Here is a 24,426-nt window from a genome sequence, read left to right as displayed (position 1 = left end):
AAGGTCTTCCCTTTTCACAATGATATAGGATAACCTAAATATACTGTTAGTTGCTTTAGTTGATTGTTAGGACCTTTTGGGACTTCTTGACACTTGAAATGTCATTCTTAATTATGTGTTTCTGTCCAAATAAAGCCTTCAAAGTGAATACATTCATATTCTAAAGTCTTTTAGTCCATTATCAGGGTCATGCAGGTGAAGCCTCTTCTGGCAGCATCTTTTATATTGCAGGAACCAGCTCTTGATGGAGCACCAGTTAATTTCAGGCACACTTGTGTTCATTCATGCAGGAAATAAGCAGAACCAGAAATTAACCTATTATGCATTTGTTTAAGATGTAGGGTCGGGGGCCCATGCAGACACAAGGAAACCATGTTATGATTAAGACTGAATATTCTAGTGCTATGTGACTGTAGTGCTGACTGCTTCACCATCATACCACCACTTCATTGTGTATTACTTTTTTTATTTTAACCTGTTTGTTTTATATATAAATTAGTACATTTAATGTTAAACTATACATATTTTTTTAAATATTAAAGGTTTTACACTTATGGCCAAAAAATTCACGTTTTTCACTACATGAGTAAAAGTCTCGAGCAAGGTTACAGTGTATATATTTTGTTTTCCTCTTTCCTTATCTAATACATTTTCTTAAACATGCCTTTCTTGGGATTTGTCAAGTTGTTAACAAGAAACTATCACATCCACTTAAATTATTTAAAGATGTTCACTTGTCAGTAAGTAACATGTTATATCTTAACAAAAAGCATAAAGCTGTATCGTTAAACATTATTGTGAATTTCCGAAGGTAGCTTGATTGATGATGCAACGTATTTTTCTGATCCACAATATATTATTTTAATTTGGAACTTGCAAAAGCCTCCTCAGAAAATGATGCATTTAGTGCCAAGACTGTTGTTATGTTTTGTCAGTGTTTAGGCTGATTTTAAAAATGATGTTGGGTTTTTCCTAATTAAAAATACATTAACTGGAGAATGTTTTAATAGTGGCCTAATGAGGCAGTTCTTTTATTAAGCAACTGTTGGTTTAGTTTAAGGTGAGTATCTTGCATACTTAAGCATATTTTTATTTATTTATTTTACTAATGGTACTTGTAGCTGTGCTTATTTTCAAACCGAGTTCTTGGTAATTATTTTCTGAATGCTAATTAATAGCTATGGATTATGGAGCTTTTATAATTTCAAAGAACCGTTTTTTTTTTTGTTTTGTTTTTTTTCCCAAACCCATTTCAAAATGGTTGCTTAGTACCTTTAATACTGTTCTTGTTTTCCTTTCTATTTTACATGTTTCTGCTGACTTTGGTGTTTCTTTAAAATAGACAGAGACTCTGTAAAGGTAAGTAAGTCCTTTTTTGTTCTCAAATATAAGCAGTCTATTACACCAATGCAAATGCACATATCTTGCATAAAAGGTTGCACATTACCTGCAAACACACCACATATGTACAATTAGTGTTTCCCTGAATTGTGTAATTCTTTATTTGGACATTGTTTTAAATTCAGTATACCTTTAATTGATAGCTTTTCACATAGTCAATGTGGAATTGTTTTAAGGAATTTATTTTGTATTTGCATTGAATAATCATAATCTAGGTTACTTGATATTTTCTGAATGCTGTCAGCAAGTTTATTTTTAGTCTATACTATGCTGTGTTTACATTTTTATAAGTCTTGCATCTTATGTTTATTTTGTAGATTAACAGGTAAATAACATTATTGAATAACTGTGCTATGACCATTTACCTGTCAGTAACTTTTTTATTATCGATGTGTGTTTGGATTGCTGTTATTTGAAATGACTTGAAGCCTTCAGATGACATCATTGATTCTGCCGCTGTCTGTTGTGGTAGTGAATAGTGTTTATATAGTACCAGACTGTACCTATATGTTTTTAGAAGGCTTTAGGCATTGATGTGTGTGTGATTGCTTCCAGAACCTTGAAAGGGAGATGTTACAATGCTTAAACATTTTAATTATTCCCAAAAGGCTTTGAGAATCCCTGTCTTTATGGAGCAATAGTGGCTTTAAAGGTGATGCCCCATGGCTTTAAGTTGTATGACATGAACATGCTGAATTCATGATGCAGAAAACTGCAAGCGTTCAAGTAAGGTTTGCCAGAATAGCTGAGAGCAAAGAGGTGGTTGCATTCTTTTTAGTTTATACTAAGTTTGTACTTGAGGGCCCTTAGTCCATAATGTAAATGTTAAGTCATTTAAAAAATTTTGTTCACTTTATGCTGTCTATCATTAGCACTGAACAGAAGAAACTTTTGCCATTCTTTATTATGTGGAGCACTTTACGTCTTTGAAAGGCTTATTTTTATCTGACCAAAGTATGCTTTTTTTTTTTTTTTTTTGTGTATCCTGGAAGGATTAGGAGCATGCGCTGATACAGCACATTTCCGCACCCACCACTCGACAAACCAACTCAGGATTCAGATTAGGACCCAAGTGCAGCCATGCAATGGGTGATACCTCAGCACCACCCTAGTTCAGTGTGAGTGGAACCAGTGTGACATTTTTTTATTGTGACTGGTGTGCCAATTCTGCAACCAACCCCCAAGTTTTTCCCTGCAGGTTGGAGGGCCTACATGCAGGCCTGGATGCAGATTAACATTATACCCAGGACAGAGCAATTGCAGGTTAAGGGCCTTGCTCATGGGCCCAACGAAGTAGAGTCCCTCTTGGCATTTACGGGATTCGAACCGGCAACGTTCCGATTGCCAGTGCGGATCCCTAGCCTCAGAGCCACCCAAAAAAATAGCAACTGCAATTATTAAACGCTAGGGGATCACTGACATTGATAACTCAGACCCCCTCTATTTACTCGTTTTAGGTTATCTTTGACTATCTGTAACTACTTGAAAATAATAGTGTTAAATTACCTCAGATCTGTTATAGCTAAATGTGAGCTATTGTACTCTCAGGTTCTTGTTGCAGTATTTACTGACATTGTGAAAGATGTCACTAAATTATTTTTTTTATTAGTATATGTATAAGTGGTAAGTGCATTGCTTAGGTGAAAGTTTTACTTTTCCCATTTCATCAACTGAAAAGACTTTAAATGCCGAAGTTTAGTCGTACAAGACCACATTTTCTGTCAATTATATAATTTTTATAACTATTAGACATGTCACAGTGCATGCCCTTTGTTAATAAGTGTCATGTAGAAACTCCACTTTTATTGTAGCAGAGGAGCAACATCTTTTTATTTAGTGTACTAAAACTTCCTAAAGTTTGCTGAGCTTTGCTTGTTAGAAGCTATGGATCTTGCAGTTTCTGTCCTGATTGTAAATCTGCAAAATTGTTGCTGAAGGCAGCATTAGCAGCTTTCAGCATGGCAACAGAATAAATTCACAGTGCAGTAAGGTATAGGTCTGTTTCTAATGCCTAAACATTTATGACTTCACTACATGTGTAAATCCAGATGCTTTTTCCATCAAACAAAGCCAGTTTATCTACCAGGATCTTGGCAAAAAAGGGTTTAATAAGTAATAACCCTGCATCTCAAACATCCGGGTTATCAAACTATCACATATGTGCTGATGGAAGTCATTTTGGCTGAGGCTACATTCAATTAAGTTGGCCTCTATCCATCATTGATTTGGCAGAGGATCAGCATGATTAAAATTGAATAGCAGATGATTACGCTTGCTACTTGGTGTAACCATTAAAAAAAATGATGGGGGAGCTCAAAACTACAGCACATAATTGGGGTAATATGCTTTGCTTAGTGTTGCTGCTTAGTTATAATGCTTATAACTTGCCTTGCTTGATTCTATATAAATCATTACTGCTATATTTGTATTGTAAACTTCACAGTGCAGTTCACCATTTTTTTTTTTTAATTTTATTTAATTTTGCACGTGTGCTATGCCGGGTATTTGCATTTTAATCTTTGTGAGGACGAAATGATAAAGTTGCATTTAAATAACTAATGCACAGTATTCAATCTTTTCTGATAATACTCCATTCTGTTTTAAAATCTGGCTTTCTTTAAAATGGCTGCATATATAAAATGATTTTATTAGGGACTTGTGATTAGTTTAGAGGGCTCCATTGATTACAGATAGTGAGGAGATGCTACTTTTATAAATGTTGTGGAGTGTTATTTTGCTGTAGTTCACTTAAGGTGACTTGTTACTTATACATGTGTGAAGTATTCACAAAGTATTGCCAAATTCACAAAATATACTATTTTTTGTTAGTATATTTGGTTGGTTGTCTTTGTTCATTACAGTATGTCCGGTTCACATTTTTCTTTGTGAACAATGTTTTCTCTCTCTGCTGGTCTATGATCGTCAAGTTATTATAACTTACGATTAGTCATCAACACACTTCTTAAACAAAATATAGTAGGTCAGAGTACTTGCTTTCCATCTTTTCTGTCATGTATACCATCATACTTGGGTAAGCCCACCATCTTGTCCCAAAGGAAGTACCACAGAAGTCGAGGGAAATGCAGAAACATACTGGCAAAACTTAACTTAAAATTTACTTGATAGGACTGTGTGATGTATTTAATGTTCACATGCACGGGATGGTACCATTGCCCGCGCAGTACACGGAGGGCGGGTCAGAGGGGTCAAGCAATAGGGAGATGATTGCGGATTACAAATAACTAGCTGCTCTACCCATGTACTTCAGAAAGGTATTTAGAAAAAATCGTACTTTTCGTTTCATCATGGCTTGTTGGTACAGATTTTGACTTTTTTATCATGCATGCAAATGACATTTTGCAAAAATGTTGCAAAAAACGCATAATGTCGCTGACAAGTTGCATTATCCTGGGGATCATTGACACACATTTCATAATGCAGATGACCTGCTTCAGAGTGACAACAGCAGGTGGACATTTTGAGAATAGTGAGCTATCTAAGAAGAGTGTTGTCAAGAGCAAGAAACCATGGACAATCATAGCTTGGAAACATTGCAGAGGCATCTTAAATATATCTGTGCTCTTCCTATTCAGACATTGTGCACAGCATGCTAGTTAAACTGCCTCTTCTCATTCAGAGTATACTCGTCATGCCTGATGAGAGGTGTAGTCTCCTTGCCGGAAAGAAGTTTTTTAATAATATATTAAGCACCATTTTACCTTGTTTAATGTTACACAGTGGCATGCAAAAGTTTGAGCACTCTTGCTTAAAATGTCTGTTACTGTGAATAGTTAAGTGAGCAGAAGACTATTCAGCAAAAGGCATAAATTTAAGGATGATTTCTTTTCAGCATTTTATGCAAGATTAGTGCATGATTTTTATTTTATATAGTTGTACAGGGGGAAAAAAAGGTAAGTAGCACAATGCAAAACTTCGAGCACCCCAAGATATTTGAGGTCTCAGATAACTTTAGCAAGGTTTCAGAGCTTAATTAGCTCATTAGGGGTATGGCTTGTTTACACTCCTCATTTAGGAAGCGCTAGGTGATGCAAATTGCAAAGCTCTTTGGATTCTCTGACTCATCAAACCCTGTCCCAACAGTCATCGGCCATGGGCTCCCCTAAGCAGTTGTTTGGCTGTCTGAAAAATAAAATAATTGATGCCCACAAAGCAAGGCAACAGCAAAGGTAGCTGTTTCCTCAGTTTATGATGTTAAGAAATAGCAATTAACATGAACAGTGGAGGTCAGGTTAAGGTTTGGAAGACCAACAAAACTTTCTGAAACAACTGCTTGGTGGATGGCTAGAAAGGCAAATAAAAAAACCCTGACTGCAAAAGACCTTCAGGAAGATTTAGCAGACTCTGGAGTGGTGGTGCACTATTCTACCATGCAGCGACAAATTAACAAATATGACTGTCATGTTCAGCAGAAGAAAACCTTTACTGTGTCCTAACCAAAAAATTCAGTGCTTGAAGTTTACTAATGAACATCTAAATCTAAACAAGCCTGATGCATTTCGGAAACAAAAAAAATTTACTTTTTGGCCACAGTGTGCAGAGGTGTGTTTGGAGAAAAAATAGAGGATGGGGAACTACAACAAGATATTTATCCAAAACAAACCTCAAAATCTGTAGTTACCTCAAGAGTCTCAAGCTGATGGTTTTGCCATGACCCTCACAGTCCCCCAGACCTAAGCGTCATTGAAAATCTGTAGGTAGATCTCAAAAGAGCAGTGCATGCAAGATACCCCAAGAATCTTTCAGAATTAGAAGTCTTTTGCCAGGACAAAAGGCGAAAAAACCACAATTAAGAATGAAAGACTCTTAGCTGGCTACAAAAAGCGCTTTCAAGCTGTGATACTTGCCAAAGGGTGTGCTACTAAGTACTGACCATGTCAGGTGCCCAAACGTTTACATCAGGCCCTTTTGCTTTTTTGGTGTCTTGTGCCTGTGAATGATGGAAATAAAAATGTGATCTTGCTTAACTTATTAAAGAATGTGTCATCTTTACCTTTATGCCTTTTGGTGATCTATTCACAGTAACAGACATTTTAAGCAAGGGTGCCCAAACTTTTGCATGATACTGTAGTTTCATCATTATTTTTACAAGGGGAAAAAAATCAAGTTCAGTTTTGCTCAAAGTGCAGGTTCTGTTTGTCTATATTCTGAGCCCAGTTAAATACACCTATAAATGAAATATGATGACCCATCAAGGAAGAAAAAAGTCAGTTTTACTTACTGAGCTGTGCAATGAACTAGTGATTCACAGTGACCTCTCCCCGACACAGACAACTCGTCTGATTATTTGGCCAGTCCCCTGTTGTTGTATTAGTCTTTACCTACTTTTCCCCTCCTTCCACTTCAGGAGTGGTTTTTTTTTTTTTTAAATTAAAAAAAAGGACAATGATGCATTGCACAGGAATTTCATACACCAACTGGTTGAAATGCTCTTCTGAGGCTCTTTGAGGAAATTTCTGCAAATAATCAGAGCCTATCATCTGTGTTTATTTCCATTGGTGATATGTCGGCCAATTAGTGATGGGTGATCTTGTCAACCGTTGGCTTAGCCCGAATATTTTGCATCTTCTCCAGTGATAGATCCTCACTACAATTCAGTTTACTGTCATTTTAATCCCCTGGTGCTTTCTGGAACCCATCTATGAATGGATCCTACCTGTTGATTTAAGCTGCCATGATCGGCTCCCCTGATGGAGATCACCACATCTCCACAGGTATGGAGTGAATTCGGGGAGCCTATGCCTGTTGGGTTGTGCATGCCAGCTGTCTGGCAAAATGATTTGATTAAAGATGGCTCTGGTCAATGCTGGATCTATAGCAAACAAAGTATTTAAGTGATTTTAAGGATTTTATTCCTGAATTCTTTGAATTTCTGGAGGGAATTACACCAGATTAAGACAGGCTTTTATTCTTCAGTTATTTTAATATTCATGTGTGCTTCAGGTGTCTTTTAATATTATAAAAGAGAGTTTATCACATTTACCAGAAAGCTGTGAAATCTGTTGGAAGAAACTATTTTTCAGATATTATTGCAAATAACTCACAGATCTATACTTAAATTTATAAACACCAGCTTTAATCCTTCTGTTCCTACATCTTCTTACATGTCATTAGCAGTTTGAGAGGATTTTCTCAGATTTTTGTATTCAGAAAATTGCTGACATTAGATCCTAAATTACATACTCTGATGACCTTTCTGTCCCTCCTCCATTTTTAACTGTCATTAGTTTGAGTCTATTTCTCTCATTTTTGGCAGAAGTTATTTGTCACCTTAAACCCACAATCTGTCCATTGGATATTGTTCACTCTCATCATCTTAGATGTTTTTGATGTCTTTGGGCTTAGCTTTTTGGACATTATAAACACTGGCTCTGTGCCAACCTATTTTAAACATGCTATTGCACAGCCTTTAAAAATAAAAATAAAAAAATGAAAGAAAAAGAAAATGGCTTTCTTTTAAGAGTTATAAGTGGTCCTCTATTAGGTGATTAGCTGTCTTGTTGCTTTTAGATCTAACTGCATTGGTTGACCATGACGTTCCCATCGTCCAACTTAAGCAGTATGTGAGAATCAAAGGAACTGCTTTGGAGTGGTTCAGGTCATACTTAACAGGCAGAGGTTTTTCAGTCAGCCTGGATGACTACTTCTCCTCCTCCTCCTCCTCCTCAGCTTCTCTCACCTTTTGGGTCCCCCAAGGATCTATTGGAGGGTCTTTTGGAAGAATTAAGTGGATAAGACTGGTGAACTTTATTGACCTGAATGACCAGTTCTCATGAAAATCTTTCTAATTTTCTATCCTTGGGCCAACTCATGTATATACTGCCTTTAGGATCCATTTGTAGCAGTCCGGTGCCGCTAAGATTCACACCGTTGATAAGACAGTGATTTATTTATTTTTTTGGTGGAGATTCCAGGGATACACCCAGCCTTGGCCCAACCTGCACAAACTCGCAAGCAGAGACACAAAAGCAACCGGTAATAGAACAACAATTAAAGTATGTATTAAACACTAATAAACTAAATATAATTATACACTAAATGATTCCACCCCCGTTCCCTTTCGGCGATTATACAATAAACACAAACAAACCACACACTATGAAATCCATGGAAAACTGCAACTGATAAAACGCAATGATGAAGGATGGTAGTCCAGAGATCAGCACATTGAATGGGAATAGTCCTACCGGTATTTACTGATGAGGTGAAGATAGATGAATGGGATTGGGAGTGATTTTGGTATCCCTGGACCCCTTTTAAATGTCACGTCGGCCCCCTTGTACCCAACAGCCCCTGCACCCTCAGCAGATGACCAGTCGGAGCCACTGCAGGGGCTGCTGGGAGTTGAAGTTTCAATCCCCAGTAGCACTGCTACACATTTTTTAAAAATATACTTAACTTTCATTGCTACACAGATGATACACAGGTATATTATCTGCTGAAACATATTTTCTTAAAACCTAACAGAAATGTCTGAAAGACAAAACATTAGTGTCGCTAAATTTTCTCAATCTGAATGACATAATAGAAACAATTTGTGTGTTTAGGAGCCTCTGGCACTACCTGTGCTCCTGCAAGTAGCCTTTGCTCTCTGACAACCTTCGGTAAACCTTTTGCATGGTATGTGAAATTTTCAAATTCAGCAGATTAAAAATGAATGCATGCCTTTGTCTCTTCTTGGCTTGTCTATTGAAACTCATTACACGCTGGAGTTAACCAGTCATCCCTTGCTTGTCTACAATTAGTCCAGTATACTGCAGTCAGGACCCTAATAGGTGCACAAAAAGATAATCCCATCACTCTAATTCTAGCTTCTCTTTACCAGTTTCCTGTTTGTTACATGATTGATGTTAAAATCTTGTTTGTTTTTAAGTCCCCTTTATCTTAGACATATTTCACCCTTATTCTTTCTTGTGATTACTTGGGTCTTCTCACCAGATGTTGCTTGTATGTCTAGATCCACAACAGTGGATATAACAAGTCTACACACCCCCTGCTAAAATCTCAGATTTTGTGTAATAAAAAATTGAAATCAAGGTAAATACTGCCAGAACTTATTCCACCTTTATTACAAACTTGTAATCTATACAAAAAAGGTGAAGCAAATCAGAAACTGTTAAGCAAAAAAAGAAAAATCATACAAAAACCTGGTTGTATTTGTGTGCACATCCTCTTTGCAATATATCTAATCCCATTTGGAGTTTTTAAATATGCAAGTAATAAGCAAAAAAAGTCGATTTCATATAAAGCCACTTTCAAGGGCTTTAGATTGTCTTGTGGTACCAACACTGCTTATTTGTATCAAGACACGGAATCTACCAACATCAGGAATTATGAAGGAGAAATGTGACAACTTTTTTCAATAGGAAATTCAATAAACTCATGGATGTGGATAACATTGTGGATGTTTCTAAATATACTTGATTATGGGATTTTGGGAGTAGGAAGGAAGAGGCTTATCATTGCACTTTGTTGTTGCTCTTATCAAATCTTGCTTATGTCTGTGAAGATAAAGATCACTGAAGCATGTTCATTTGTACTCCTGCAAATCCCTGGACGTGTCAAATGATCTTACTGATAATGGCTTTCCAGCACAGTTTTATATTTCAAAAGTATCATCAGTTCACGGCTTTTTCTGACAATAATGGGCTGCTTGACAGAACCAGAGCCCATGTGAAGGGCTTAAAGGTATGGCAAGATCAGCCACAATTCCTGCCCTTTTTTCCCCATTCTGTCATGGTACATAAAACTTGATACATCAAACAGATGAGCCTCAAAACACCTATGTTTTGCTGCATCGTATGCATTGTACTTCTTGGTGGGGACTCATTGGTTGTCAACTTTCATGCACACAGAGCGCATTTCTACGACTTGAAACAAAATCAAACCCATCAACAAGTTCCTATTTTGCTGTTACACAGGAAGCACAGATAAACTGGGTTTCCTTTTACTGAAAGTCCACAATATTTAGTATTGACCACCTTTCAAAGCAAATTGTGCTTTGTGTTCTGGTGATGCAAGTATTATTACTGTATATGTATCAAGGCTACTATGTGCAACCTGTGACTTTCATTAGCATGTTCTTATACACAGCTCAGAGTTAATGTTTAATTTTGGTTTAATATTTAGTAGCTTCTTTAAAATTTGGTGGATCTGCAGTATCGTTTAGTCCTGAAAAAAAAGTTTAATTAATAAAAGTGTGTCTAATTTGTTAATGCTTTTATATACTGCTCTCCTAAGAAGAATTTTTTAAATGTTTTGTCTGATATTCTGTATGATATATGTATGGAGCTTGCCAGTTTATTTTGGGTATTTGCCCTTAGTGGTTTGTTCCACTTGCAGAGCAGTTTAATGTAAGAGTAGCCTTGTATTAGCATTGCAAGTCTATCCATAAAGTGAAATGTTTTCTAACAATGCAGACTTTAACATGAGAGTAATTTATTTTTTCCACTAAGGGCTGGCTGCCAACTTATCAAGGTGAAATACTTTTGCTGATTTCCTAAGCGTTCTTGCTGCCCAGAGCAGCTGTTTGTCGCTTGTAGTATCGATCTGTCGCCCCTCTAGTTCTGTATAAAGAGCAGCTTTTTTAATGATAGACTGTCTACTGGTTAGCTTGTTCAACAATATTTGTTTGCAAGTCTTTAACTACCATAGTCTGGGTGATCCGGTTCAGAAAATTACTTATGTAGAGAATGCTCCTTAAAATTTAACAGGTAATGAACATGACACAAATTTCCTTAATGCACTTAATTTTTACCACTCCTCCACTGCTAAAGTTAAAATAGACATTGCTGGCACTTGATATACAAAGTATTATTTGGCTGCCTCTTAGAAACAGATTTCAGTGCAGATTTAAATTAATGAGCCCAGAAATTTTTTACACCCACTTTTCCCTTTGCAAACATACATTATCAAAGAACCTGCTTTTAAAGCTTCATTATTAGTGGATTCAATGTTACCAGGTATTGGCATGTTATTGAAAATTTGTCTGCATTTTTTATTTGCAATGCATACTGTGTACAAAAAAATAAAGTAGTAGTTTGTTGTGAGAAATATTGCAGACTTTTTGAAGTGGTTATGTAGTGGTTTGTTAAAGTATCCTGATTAATGATTTCATATGTAAAGCTGCAATTTTCAACTGCCATTCAATTAACTGGGTGCAAACCCCTTAAGTTTAATGTCTAAATTGTGTGTTTTTTGGCTGCTTCTTGAGGATTTATCGGCTGTTTGATTTCTTTACCCCAGTATGTTGTTGTGGTTTTTTTTTTTTTTTTTAATTCATTATTTCATATTTTAGTGTGTTGTTGTTGTCTTTTTGCAAAACTACAAATGCACTTAGTTACTCTTTTAATTTGATAAATTGTTAGTTGTTGGTTATAGGCTGTCCGTTTTAAAAGAATTGTACACATACAGTTCAGTTCTAGAAGACCATACCAAGTTGGCTCCTGTCCACAGTGAAAAGCATGATTTTATTTAGCATTACTTCACGTTGACAAATTTCCAGGCAGTAAAACTGTAAGTACAGTTAGGTCCATAAATATTTGGACAGAGACCACTTTTTTCTAATTTTGGTTCTGTACATTACCACAATGAATTTTAAATGAAACAACTCAGATGCAGTTGAAGTGCAGACTTTCAGCTTTAATTCAGTGGGGTGAACAAAACGATTGCATAAAAATGTGAGGCAACTAAAGCATTTTTTTAACACAATCCCAGCCTGCATCCAGTCAGGAGCAGTAGCTGCGGCGGCATAGTGGGCGGGCAGCGAACCATCGTCCTGCCCACGAGCGATAGATGTGGCCCCGGTGACTATGGACCATGGGTTGCTGCCGGAAGCCACCCGAGGGACACTACACTGTGCGAGTAGTGAAATCGCCCACCTCCAGCCACCGCTTGCAGCATCCCCAGGCCGACGATAATGGAGCGGCAGTTACTGAGGCGCATGCATCGCAGCTGCATCCTCGTTCGTAAGTCGTAGGTCGGATGTCCGTAACCTGGGGACTACCTGTACTTTGAAAGCTTGTTGTTACATTTGACAATTTGTTTTTAATTGATTTATTTCACAATAACATGTAATGTTTTACAAACTTATTTTTTGTATGGTGATGTATTACTTCCTTGCAGCCAGTAACACTACTATGGATAACTAAAAAGAGATTCTGCCAGGACATTGGGCTGAATACAGAATAAAAAGTCTATGCATAAAGTACTACTGTCATTCTGTCATTTTAGAGAAATTTTGTTGTGGAGTCGTCTGTAACTGAGTTACTATTAAAAGTAATGTTTCCCAGCAATTTTGACTCATGATTGGCTTTAATACTTTGCCATGCCTTGTAATACTTTACCTGTGATTGCTGTACTGTTACGCAAACAATGCATGCCTATTTTGGCAGTTTCACCTTTATATAAAATATTCTTGTGACCGATACGCCTTCCATGTTAGCTCCATAGTAGTTGTCTAGTAAGTATCATTTACAAATTGAGTCTCTAGAATTTTGGCAGTTTTTATAAATAAACTATTCACTGGAAACAACGACAACTCAAGCTATGCATCAGGAGCTTCATTAAATGGTTTTCCGTGGCAGAGCAGCTGCGCACAAACCTAATATGACCAAGTGCAATGCCAAACAGGTGTAGCTAGTGGTGTAAAGCATGCTGCCATTGGACTGTGGAGCAATGCCAACATATTGAATTAGAAAGATGAACCACACCTAACTGTCAGTTTCATGGGCAAATCTGGGTTTGGCTGTTGCCAGTGTAATCCTATTTTCTGGTCTGCATACTGCTTACTGTAAAGTTTGCATGAGGAAGGATATTGGTCCGGTGTTTTTTATCAGGATTTGTGCTAGGGCCCCTTGTTCTAGAAAATTGTACCGTTAAATGCAACAGCATACAAAATTTTAGGCAACAGATTGGGGGAAACCCTTTTCTCTTCTAGCATGACTGTGCCACTGTGGATAAAGCCAGGTACATAATGTGGAGGAACTCAAGTGGCCTGCACAGAGTCCTGAGCTCAAATCTATTGAACACATTTGGCATGAATTGGAATGCGGATTGCAAGCCAGGTCTTCTCGTCCAACGTCAGTACCTTACACGTGTTCTTTTGGCTGAATTGGCACAAATTACCAAGGACACACTCCTAAATCTTGTGGAAAGTCACCTTAGAAGAGTGGAGGCTGTTAGAAGATAAGTGAATTTTACAGCAAAGGATTAACAGGTTAATTAAACAAAATAAAAAAATGTATGGGGAAAAAAATCAAGAGGTGGTTTAATGATAACAATCTAAAGCAGGTCTGGAAGGGACTGAAAACCTGGGACTGGGCTCTAAAAAGAATGTGAATTTTCCAGCTGACAAAGACCATAAGCTTTTAGCAGATGAACTGAATAACTTTTTTGCCAGATTTGAAACAAGTGATTTCAGCACCCAAAATACAGAAATAAAGGAGATGCTTTATAAAAACACCAGAAATTCTGCTGTGATGGGGTTCAGTTTAACTGAAGTGGAGAAAGGCTTGTGGCAGGCCAAAACAAACAGTGCAGAGGGACCAGACTGCATATCAGGTCGGCTCTTAAAGTCTTGCTTTAAGCAGCTCTCTCCAGTTTTTCATTTGCTTTTTTTAACTAGTCTCTGACCTGTGGTATTGTACCTAATCTGTGGAAACAATCAATCATTACCCCTGTATCTAAGGTTTCTAGGCCAAGCTGTTTAAATGACTACAGACCAGTGGCACTTACATCTATTCCAATGAAATGCTTTGAACACTTGGTGAAAAACATTTTAATGACAGAGACAGTCTTTTCAAGATAACAATCAATTTGCTTATTGTGCAAACAGAAGTGTGGAAGATGCTCTGCTTGTTATCTTACATCATATCTACACCTTTCTTGATCAGCCTGGTTCATATGTCAGAGCACTATTTTTGGATTTTTCTTCAGAGTTCAATACTATACAGCCTCATATACTGATTGGGAAATTGAACAGTATGAATGTAAACCCATTTATTCACTATGGATTCCGAACTTTCTTTTAAACCGTTTTGTCAGTTAAAGTTCAGGACACTTTTTCAATAGTCATTCATTCAAACGCAGGAAGTCCGCAGAGGTGTGTCTTATCACCATTACTGTTTACTCTGTACACAAGTGACCTGAGACTGAATAATGACCACTGCTCCATTATCAAGTATGCGGATGACACCATCATCATAGGACGCATATCTGGGGAGGATGAAAGCCACTATCTAAATCAAGTGGACTGTATGGTAAACTGGTGCAATAAAAACTCTCTCACTCTGAATGTAAAAAAGACCAAATAAATTATATTTGATTTTAAGAGACAGAAATCTGTATGTTCGCCTATTGTATTTCTGGGAGAGGAGGTAGAAATAGTGACTGAATATAAATACTTAGGAACTTACCTAGATAACAATCTTAACTGGAATACAAATACAAAAAAAAAATATTTTCTAAATGCAACCAGCGCTTATTTCTCCTCCATAAACTCAAACTATTTAAAGTAGACATGGACCTCATGTTGTCCTTCTATCGCAGTATGATCCAGTCTGTGATCACTTTCAGTTTCATTGCCTGGTTTAATAGTCTGACAAACCAAAACTCAAAAAAGCTCCAGCAGATTACAAAGTATGCAGCTAAAGTTTTGGGGGCTGATGTAGATGATTTGACTAGTGTGTGTCAGAGGGCAATGTTAAAGAAACTGGAAATCATCTCAACTGATGACAGTCATCCATTACATGTAGAACTAAAGTTCAGTAAATCAGGAAAGATAGTCGCTTTGAAAACCCACACAAATCACTCCAGAAACTCCTTTCTTCCTAGTGCCATACGACTTTTCAATAAGAAATATCGGACATAATGATTAAGGTTTTGATATACTGTAACTTTTTTTTTTTGGTGTAAATATGTATTATCTAACTGCCTTACCTTAACCTTTCTTGTTTCTATTTGTTTTTATTTCATTCTGTCTGTTATTAGATGCAACTGAGAAGGCAAATTTCATGTTTTCTTGTGTAAACATTACTAAATAAAGAAACCTTAAACATGCAGTGTATTGTAGAAATGACAATACACATTTTCATTACATGTTACAACAGTTACTTGTTACAACGTGTTGAAACACGATTAACATATTTAGTTAGTTGTATTCACCCGTGTCCCTGGCCACCACAATGGTGGTTCCCATGATTTTGCTATTGCTGGATTGTAATGCAATGATATTACCAGGAAGATTGCAAATAAGTTAAGTAATAATGAATAAAAATTAATAGTATTTTAAAAGAAAATGAAAATGTCTAAAATTCCAAATCTGTTCCTGACATTAAAGGTCCAGATCTTGGATGGATCACTTACTCATATGGGGCCAAATTTTATTTATCAGTTCATATAACATTACATGTGTTTGGTTTTCCTCCCAAATCCCAGAGTGTCCAGGGGGAACATCACACTGACAGTTCCAGCTACAGTTGTAGCAAGTAAAAATCAAGTTAAGTTTTGGGCCATATGGCTATCACAGTACCAATGGCTAATGTACAATGGTGACAAAATGAGTAGTTCCATATGTTTGCTGCAAAATGAAATGTATGTAGTGTTTCAAAACCTAAACACTGGCCAGACATTTGAAGCATTAGGGAGATATTTCAAGCGATGTAATGTGTTAACAGAAGTATGTAATCCACAAGATAGGCAGTTAGCAAGGCTGCCAAAGCAGCATAATTCATCGCTAAAAACAAATCAAGCAACATTAAATTGGTACTTTTTGTTGGTTTTATGAAAACAAAAAAACATTTATTAGTATAACAACTGAACTGACGCCTCTAGTGCAAATAAAAATCAAACATACGAGGAAGGATAGTGTATTTGATAGTATAGTATTCAGGTCGGACACCACAGGTAAGGTTACATCAGTTCAGTGGCCAATTCTGAATTCATTGGAATAACCAATAAAACAGTCTGATAGCTTAGGTCCCAGGTCCTCCCTGTGTGGAGTTTGCATGTTCTCCCCGTGTCTGCGTGGGTTTCCTCCAGGTGCTCTGGTTTCCTCCCACAGTCCAAAGACATTTAGGTTAGGTGCATTGGTGATCCAAAATTGTCCCTAGTGTGTGCTTGGTGTGTGTGCCCTGCGGTGGGCTGGCGCCCTGCCCGGGATTTGTTCCTGCCTTGTTCCCTGTGCTGGCTGGGATTGGCTCCAGCAGACCCCTGTGATTCTGTGTTGGGATATAGCGGGTTGGAAAATGACTGAATGACTGATCGCTTAGGAGAGACACCTTGACAACTTTAGAACCAAGGCAGTTTTACAGGAATTGTGAAATAATAATCCTGAATTGGCAATTAGTTTCACAAAGGCACCTTTCTTCAAATTGTGACAAATTAAAAAAAAAAAAAAAAAAAAAACAAAATTGGGGAAGAAGAGACTTTGAAAATTCATCATGGGTTTGTGATATAAGCAAACTGATTTGAAATGTATGTGGTTACAAAAGAAGCTTTGAAGAGATGAAAACACACGCAAATATTTCTTCCCAGCTTTACTTACGCAGTGCAACCTATAACATCCAAGTGAAAGATAACACAGCTACAGTTCATAAAAAATATCAAAAACAATACATGCGGAGATTAATAAAGGATCACCCCCCTACTAAACAATATTTGTAAACTCAATCGGGTGTAAGTAACCACCATTTCTATTGCAAACTATGGTTACTGGCTTCCACCTGTGATCAATTGTATTCGGTGTGATTAGTGAAGCATAAAAACACCTTTTCCTGGAGCATTCCCTTTGCTTGGTAGTGCAACTGACAGCAAACAACTGACTATGGGTGGCAAGCCACTTTCAAAAGATCTCTGGGATAGAGCAAATGGAAGTCTTTTTTTTAAACTGCAGAATCCATTTGGTACCAGCATTTCAGGTATTACAGAGAGGATGGAATACTAGTTTTATGTTCATCATGCCTGCATGACACCTGATACTCAAAAGAGCTATTTCTTGGCAATTATGAGCCATTGTCCATGTTAACAATACAGAGAAGCCCCAGAATAATGCCCTGGATGCAAAGCAACTGGATTGTCATCCTTGCTCTTCTTCCCGACAGTATGTGGTGTACCTGTAACCTGCCTTACTCCTCTTTTATGTGGTGTACCTGTAACCTGCCTTACTCCTCTTTAAGCTCAGTTGCACCTAGCCAACATTTCTAAAGCTTCAAGTGGCAGGACACATTGATGAGATGTTTTCCTTTGATGTAATGCTCATCATAAGACATTAGACAATTCAAGATGAGATTCCCAGAGCAAATGTCCAAACACTTCTTGGCAAACTGGTTTGGAAGTTTGAAAAGATTAATGTCACCTGGAAGGATGAAGGGTTCCCAAAGAGTGGTGGAACTCCACATCCATTTTCTGGTTAGTGAACTTCTGCCCTCAACTTGGGGCAGAAGTGGCTCATCAGATAATTCAGCCTTCCCCCTCCAGAACTAACAGAGCTTGGGCTTGTAGAGGTAATATTGTGCAGTATTTAGGTCTCTTCTAGGTATGTTAAAGATAACATGTGACCAGTTTGCTGGTGGTTTGCAAAAAATTGGAGATCTGCCTCATTTATGACAATACAATTGTATTGTTTCTAATTAAAACAAAAAAATCATAAATCTAATTGTGCTCTGTCAAATTCTAACAGAATAAAATTTTTGCAAAAGGAATTGTCTGGTAACATTCAAAACATTTGTATTTTTTAAAGTGAAGAATACATCCAGAAGGAAAGAGATGACGTTTTATATTATGTAAAATAATAAATGGAAAGGGTCTGTCTCTGAAAAGTGAATTGGGGAGACTGCAGCGGAGCAGAATACTTTTGCAGAGAATAGATTCTACTGTTGTTGAACCATCTGTGTATAGGACATGTTTACTCTATCTGTTCTGAAATAATAAGACACCTTCTACTCTTCCACTCTCCGTTCATTCAGTCTACAACAGAAGAAACATGAAACCATTGATTTTATGTTTTAAAGATGTTTGTCTTACGGACAGTATATTACAGTGAAAGGGATGGACAAAAATTTAAGTCCCCACATTTTTTAATAAAATAACTCTTTTTTTTTTTATCTAGAACAGTTACTTCTGCACAAATTGAAGAATATAGTTCTAAATTGGCCCACCTGCACATACTTGGAGATTTGGTAATGAACAATACAGGGATCACATTTTTATTGGTTAAACCTCACACTAGATGTGGAGCAATGTTGTAAAGGTTGCTTGGATTGCCCACCTTGTTACCTTCTAACTACACTATTCATACTGAAGTCCCCTTTGAAAGATTAGCCCATTTCCAAGAAGAATATTTTCAGCATATTTTGGTAGAAACAGATGGGCATTCCATAAAGCAAGCTCCACCAGCAAGGCAAACGTATAAATGGCATTCACCCACAATTTGACACAGTTGTGTAAAGTGATTGCATCTGCCCTATTTGAGTCAGTTTTTGGTAGACAACCCCTTTGGGTTTTGGTCTTTCTTAAAGAGGAATGAGAGGAAACCCATAAAGAAGGTGAATGTGGAAGGTATCTCACAAAAAAAAAAAACTACCCACACTGTCCACCATCCCAAAGAAGCATTTGCAAAGAGAGTCAAAAAAATTGACTGTAAAACAAAAATGTAAATGTGAATTTGAAAGGGTGCAAAACTAGTCTTCATGCCAAATGCCCCCTAAACTGTCATTCTAGTAGGAAGGACCTTTCAATGAATAAAGAAAAGTAAAGTCATGTAAATTACAAAGTGAGCATTCTGTTCAGAAGAAAACAAACACAACTATTGCACATAAACCTATTAAATAAATGTCATGATGCTGAGTAAAGCCTGTCAGTTGAAAAATGGAATTGTCGAAAAACCTATAGTTGCCATTGGGTATAACTTGACTGCAACACAGAAACAGCAATTGGTGAATTTAATCAAGGCACATTTTCTAGCATACCTGGAAATACAACCCTAGTCAAACGTAAAATAGTTAATCTGGCATAAAAATTTAAATGCTCCGTAATAAAATCCCAGAGGTCACAAGTGAACCATTCAAGATTAAGTGCAGTGGGTGCATATTTTTTTTGTTTTGTCCTCAGGTGATTGGAAAAAAAAATCTACATTTGGCAGTTTTTCTCTGCCGTAATTTGAGGAGCTTCGGAGAAAAATATATCTTCACATTTGGCTTAAACCAGTACTGCACTCAAAATTTTTTTTTATATGTTATCTCCATGTAGTTTGTATTGATAGCTGAGAAAAAATTGTAACCACATGTGTTCATGGAGAACAGCCATAACATTTCTGATAGGCAAGAACCTATGATGAGCAGAGTTGAAAAAAACGCAAACAATATCAAAAAATGTCCAAGGTGCTGAACTCTTGTTACTTGTGTTGTTAATTGTCATACAAACTATATGCTAGCAAAACACATGCATTTTTTGTTAAGATATTGTTGAATAAATAGTTCCGGAAAATGGAAGCAGTCCCTAAAGAGGAAGCTCCTTCACACAGGATTGCACTTTTGAATTGAAGACAGGAATTGTGAGCAGTGAATGATGGAAGAAAAGCAGTTCTTCGATTCAAAAGCAATATCCCTTATGAGAGGGTATTGTTTTAAAAAAAATGAATATTAGTACATGTCTCTCATGGAGTTGTAAAATCGTTTGGGGACTGAAAACGCCATATTCACAAGTTTTAAGATTGCCCTTTAAGCTTCACGGGGCAATCATTATATTTCAGCATATGATGGCTGAAATTATAAAACTTCACATGCAATGCAAGGGTACCTATCTTGATCATGTCATAATTTTTAGTAATAACTGGGCGACTCTCTTTCTGTCCTTGCTGGTGGTGCTAGATGATCTGAGAGAAGATTGTCTGAAAATCTACTGTGACATGTAAATTGTCATTATTATTATTATTATTATTTTGGATTCTTAATGGCAACACATTTGCACCTTTTTGGGGCTAGCCAGGTATTACCGATTTAATGAAAGGATTCAAAAGTTGTGTGTTTGTCTGGAATAATTGTTGCGGTAATACGCTAAACCGAGTTGAAAACAATGTATTATACAGATTGTCTTTCAGTTTGTTTTAAGTGCTGTATTTTTGCAGGTATTTAAGAGTAAGGGACATCTCTAAGGAGGGTGTTAGAGAGGAAGTGTGTATATATGTTCATGCTGTGCGAGTCTAGCACCCTGTCCAGATGTTGTTCCTGCCTTGCACCCAGTTGTTGCTATGATCAGCTCCAGCTGCCCTGCAACCCAGCTCAGGATAAGCAGATTAAGACTCTATGGATGAATGGCTTGTTTGAAAAGAAAACATCTGCCTCGAGATTGAATCTATTCTGCTACAGGGAAACCGTGCCTTGCAGCTCGATGAGCGGTTGATTCACTAATTTTATAATTGTGAGAATGCTGCTTTTTTCTAGAGATTGACCTTATGCACTATAGTGGCTTTAATAAGAAAAAAGGATGCCCATTCTTTCCTGATCAAATTGTTCTTGTTACTCAAACATGTTCTTTTTCTTCTTTCAACTTTATTCCAATTCACACCATATTAATGCAGACATGTTGTCATGTCTCACTGAACCTGCTAATGAGGATTGCCAATGAGTACGCCAAGCATTGGAGGAAGGTGTGAACAAAACCGCGATCATCTTGCTTCATTCAGCTGGATATTCTAATCTCTGCAACACAAGCCCTTCTGCCAGCCCTAGTAGTCCAATAAATGTAGCCTCTTAATAATTTGGCCCTGTAGTTCTTGTCTTCCTTTGGTAAAGAAGTGGTTAAAAACACTCTTAAAAGAAACCAGAAAAAATAAGAAATAACTGGAACGTGAGTGAAAGTTCCAGTTTTTCACTTTTGCTTCATACGCATGTGTTTGCAGATAGTTGTTTTTTTATTAATATGTGTGTGTCTGTTTACATATTGGGATGTCCTTCATACATACATGTATTTGGTTTACAGTGAATCAAAGAGGGGAAAAAAGGAGCTGTGAAAATTTAATAAATTCTTCCTTAATTTACAAAGACATTCCAAAATGGCCTGGACAAAATTATTGGAACGCTTTAGAAGTTATAAGAAATAATTGTAGTGACACAATCTATTTTAATTAGTATTACTTTATCAAATTAGTGTTACTCATTAGTATTAGTTGGAAGCTCAATAATATTTTAGGATTGCTTTGTTACCTCTGGCAGTCAGTGCAATGAAATTAGAACAATGTCAGGGTATTTTGGAGAGAAAAGTACTGCTCAGTATTAGAAAAACTGTATTGCAGCCACAAGTCATGGATCCTCCAACAAGATAATGACCAGAAACATACCTCAAAATGGACTCCAGTGTGGGTGAGGAGAAAACTTGCCATAATTCTTAAGTGACTTGCTGTGAGTGCTGATCTGAATTCTGTTGAAAATCTGTGGAAAGCACTGAAATTCATAATTTGTAGTAGTCACCCATCAATGAGCCATGTTACCAGTTGAGAAGTGTAGATTTCGGACATACAGCCAGACCATGATGTGTACTGCATTGACATTCCCTCCATTCTCCTGGTTCCTTCACAATATGTGTGTGTATAATAAAAATATTCTCAAACTGATTTAATCCATATGCAAAGTTAGTATAATGTAAATGACATTTAACATTCTTTTGGTGTGTGTTTTTGTATTTTCTCTTCACTGTGTTACCAAATTTCCCCTTGGGGACAAATCTATCTACAGTGCATCCGGAAAGTATTCACAGCGCATCACTTTTTCCACATTTTGTTATGTTACAGCCTTATTCTAAAATGGATTAAATTAATTTTTTTCCTCAGAATACTACACACAACACCCCATAATGACAACGTGAAAAAAGTTTACTTGAGATTTTTGCAAATTTAATAAAATAAAAAAACTGAGAGATCACATGTACATAAGTATTCACAGCCTTTGCCATGAAGCTCAAAATTGAGCTTAGGTGCAACCCGTTTCCCCTGGTCATCCTTGAGATGTTTCTGTAGCTTAATTGGAGTCCACCTGTGGTTAAATTCAGTTGATTGGACATGATTTGGAAAGGCACACACCTGTCTATATAAGGTCCCACAGTTGACAGTTCATGTCAGAGCACAAACCAAGCAAGAAGTCAAAGGAATTGTCTCGAGGCACAAATCTGGGGAAGGTTACAGAAAAATTTCTGCTGCTTTGAAAGTCCCAATGAGCACAATGGCCTCCATCATCAGTAAATGGAAGAAGTTCAAAACCACCAGGACTCTTCCTAGAGCTGGCCGGCCATCTAAACTGAGCGATCGGGGAGAAGGGCCTTAGTCAGGGAGGTGACCAAGAACCCGATGGTCACTCTGTCAGGGCTCCAGAGGTCCTCTGTGGAGAGAGGAGAACCTTCCAGAAGGACAACCATCTCTGCAGCAATCCACCAATCAGGCCTGTATGGTAGAGTGGCCAGACGGAAGCCACTCCTTAGTAAAAAGGCACATGGCAGCCCGTCTGGAGTTTGCCAAAAGGCACCTGAAGGACTCTCAGACCATGAGAAAGAAAATTCTGTGGTCTGATGAGACGAAGATTGAACTGTTTGGTGTGAATGCCAGGCATCACGTTTGGAGGAAACCAGGCACCGTCCATCACCCTCCAATACCATCCCTACAGTGAAGCATGGTGGTGGCAGCATTATGCTGTGGGGATGTTTTTCAGCGGCAGGGACTGGGAGACTAGTCAGGATAAAGGGAAAGATGACTGCAGCAATGAACAGAGACATCCTGGATGAAAACCTGCTCCAGAGCACTCTTGACCTCAGACTGGGGAGTTGATTCATCTTTCAGCACACAGCCAAGATATGAAAGGAGTGGCTTCAGGACAACTCTGTGAATGTCCTTGAGTGGCCCAGCCAGAGCCCAGACTTGAATCCGATTGAACAGCTCTGGAGAGATCTTAAAATGGCTGTTCACCGACGTTTCCCATCCAACCTGATGGAGCTTGAGAGGTGTTAGCTTGAGAGGTGTTGCAAAGAGGAATGGGCGAAACTGGCCAAGGATAGGTGTGCCAAGCTTGTGGCATCATATTCAAAAAGACTTGAGGCTGTAATTGCTGCCAAAGGTGCATCGACAAAGTATTGAGCAAAGGCTGTGAATACTTACATGTGATTTCTCAGTTTTTTTATTTTTAATAAATTTGCAAAAACCTCAAGTAAACTTTTTTCACGTTGTCATTATGGGGTGTTGTGTGTAGGTCCTGTCTCAGAGGTCTACAGACAATTCCTTTGACTTCGTGCTTGGTTTGTACTCTGACATGAACTGTCAACTGTGGGACCTTATATAGACAGGTGTGTGCCTTTCCAAATCATGTCCAATCAACTGAATTTACCACAGGTGGACTCCAATTAAGCTGCAGAAACATCTCAAGGATGATCAGGGGAAACAGGATGCACCTGAGCTCAATTTTGAGCTTCATGGCAAAGGCTGTGAGTACTTATGTATATGTGCTTTCTCAATTTTTTTATTTTTAATAAATTTGCAAAAATCTCAAGTAAACGTTTTTCACTTTGTCATTATGGGGTGTTGTGTGTAGAATTCTGAGGAAAAAAATTAATTTAATCCATTTTGGAATAAGGCTGTAACATAACAAATTGTGGAAAAAGTGATGCGCTGTGAATACTTTCCAGATACACTGTATATATCTGTAGTCATCCAGACGTTCTGTATCACTTAATTTAATGTTTTTCGTGTAATATGACTTTAATATCCTAAAATAACAGTGTCAAACCAGTGTAATCCCATTCAGGATCAGAGGGGCTGTTTATTTCGAAGCCCTACTCCTACACACCACCTACATTCAGACATGGCTAGTTAACCTGACAGGCATGTTTTTGGAATGTGGGGCAAAACCAGAGTACCCACAGGAAAACCCACCCAGAGATGGTAGAATTTGTGGCCTCCAGGGGCCTCATGCATAACGTTTTGCATAGAACTCCCACTAAAACATGGCGTACAGACAAAGGTGAAAATGT

At 37.5% G+C, this 24,426-nt stretch overlaps 1 protein-coding gene across 3 annotated transcripts in view; it reads left to right on the top strand.

The window, feature by feature from the left end:
* LOC114652192 (transducin-like enhancer protein 4) overlaps positions 1-24,426 on the top strand; it is a 194,357-nt gene that overhangs the window by 79,140 nt on the left and 90,791 nt on the right. For all 3 annotated transcript variants that reach the window (XM_028802439.2, XM_028802438.2, XM_051928051.1), the window contains exon 8: positions 1,343-1,359. In XM_028802439.2, the coding sequence (XP_028658272.1) occupies positions 1,343-1,359 (17 nt within the window). The remainder of the gene's footprint in view (positions 1-1,342; positions 1,360-24,426) is intronic.

Source organism: Erpetoichthys calabaricus, chromosome 5, assembly GCF_900747795.2.
Source record: "Erpetoichthys calabaricus chromosome 5, fErpCal1.3, whole genome shotgun sequence".
Lineage (NCBI taxonomy): Eukaryota > Metazoa > Chordata > Cladistia > Polypteriformes > Polypteridae > Erpetoichthys > Erpetoichthys calabaricus.
The sequence above is the reverse complement of the archived record's forward strand: the minus strand, read 5'-3'. Positions and strand labels throughout refer to the sequence as shown.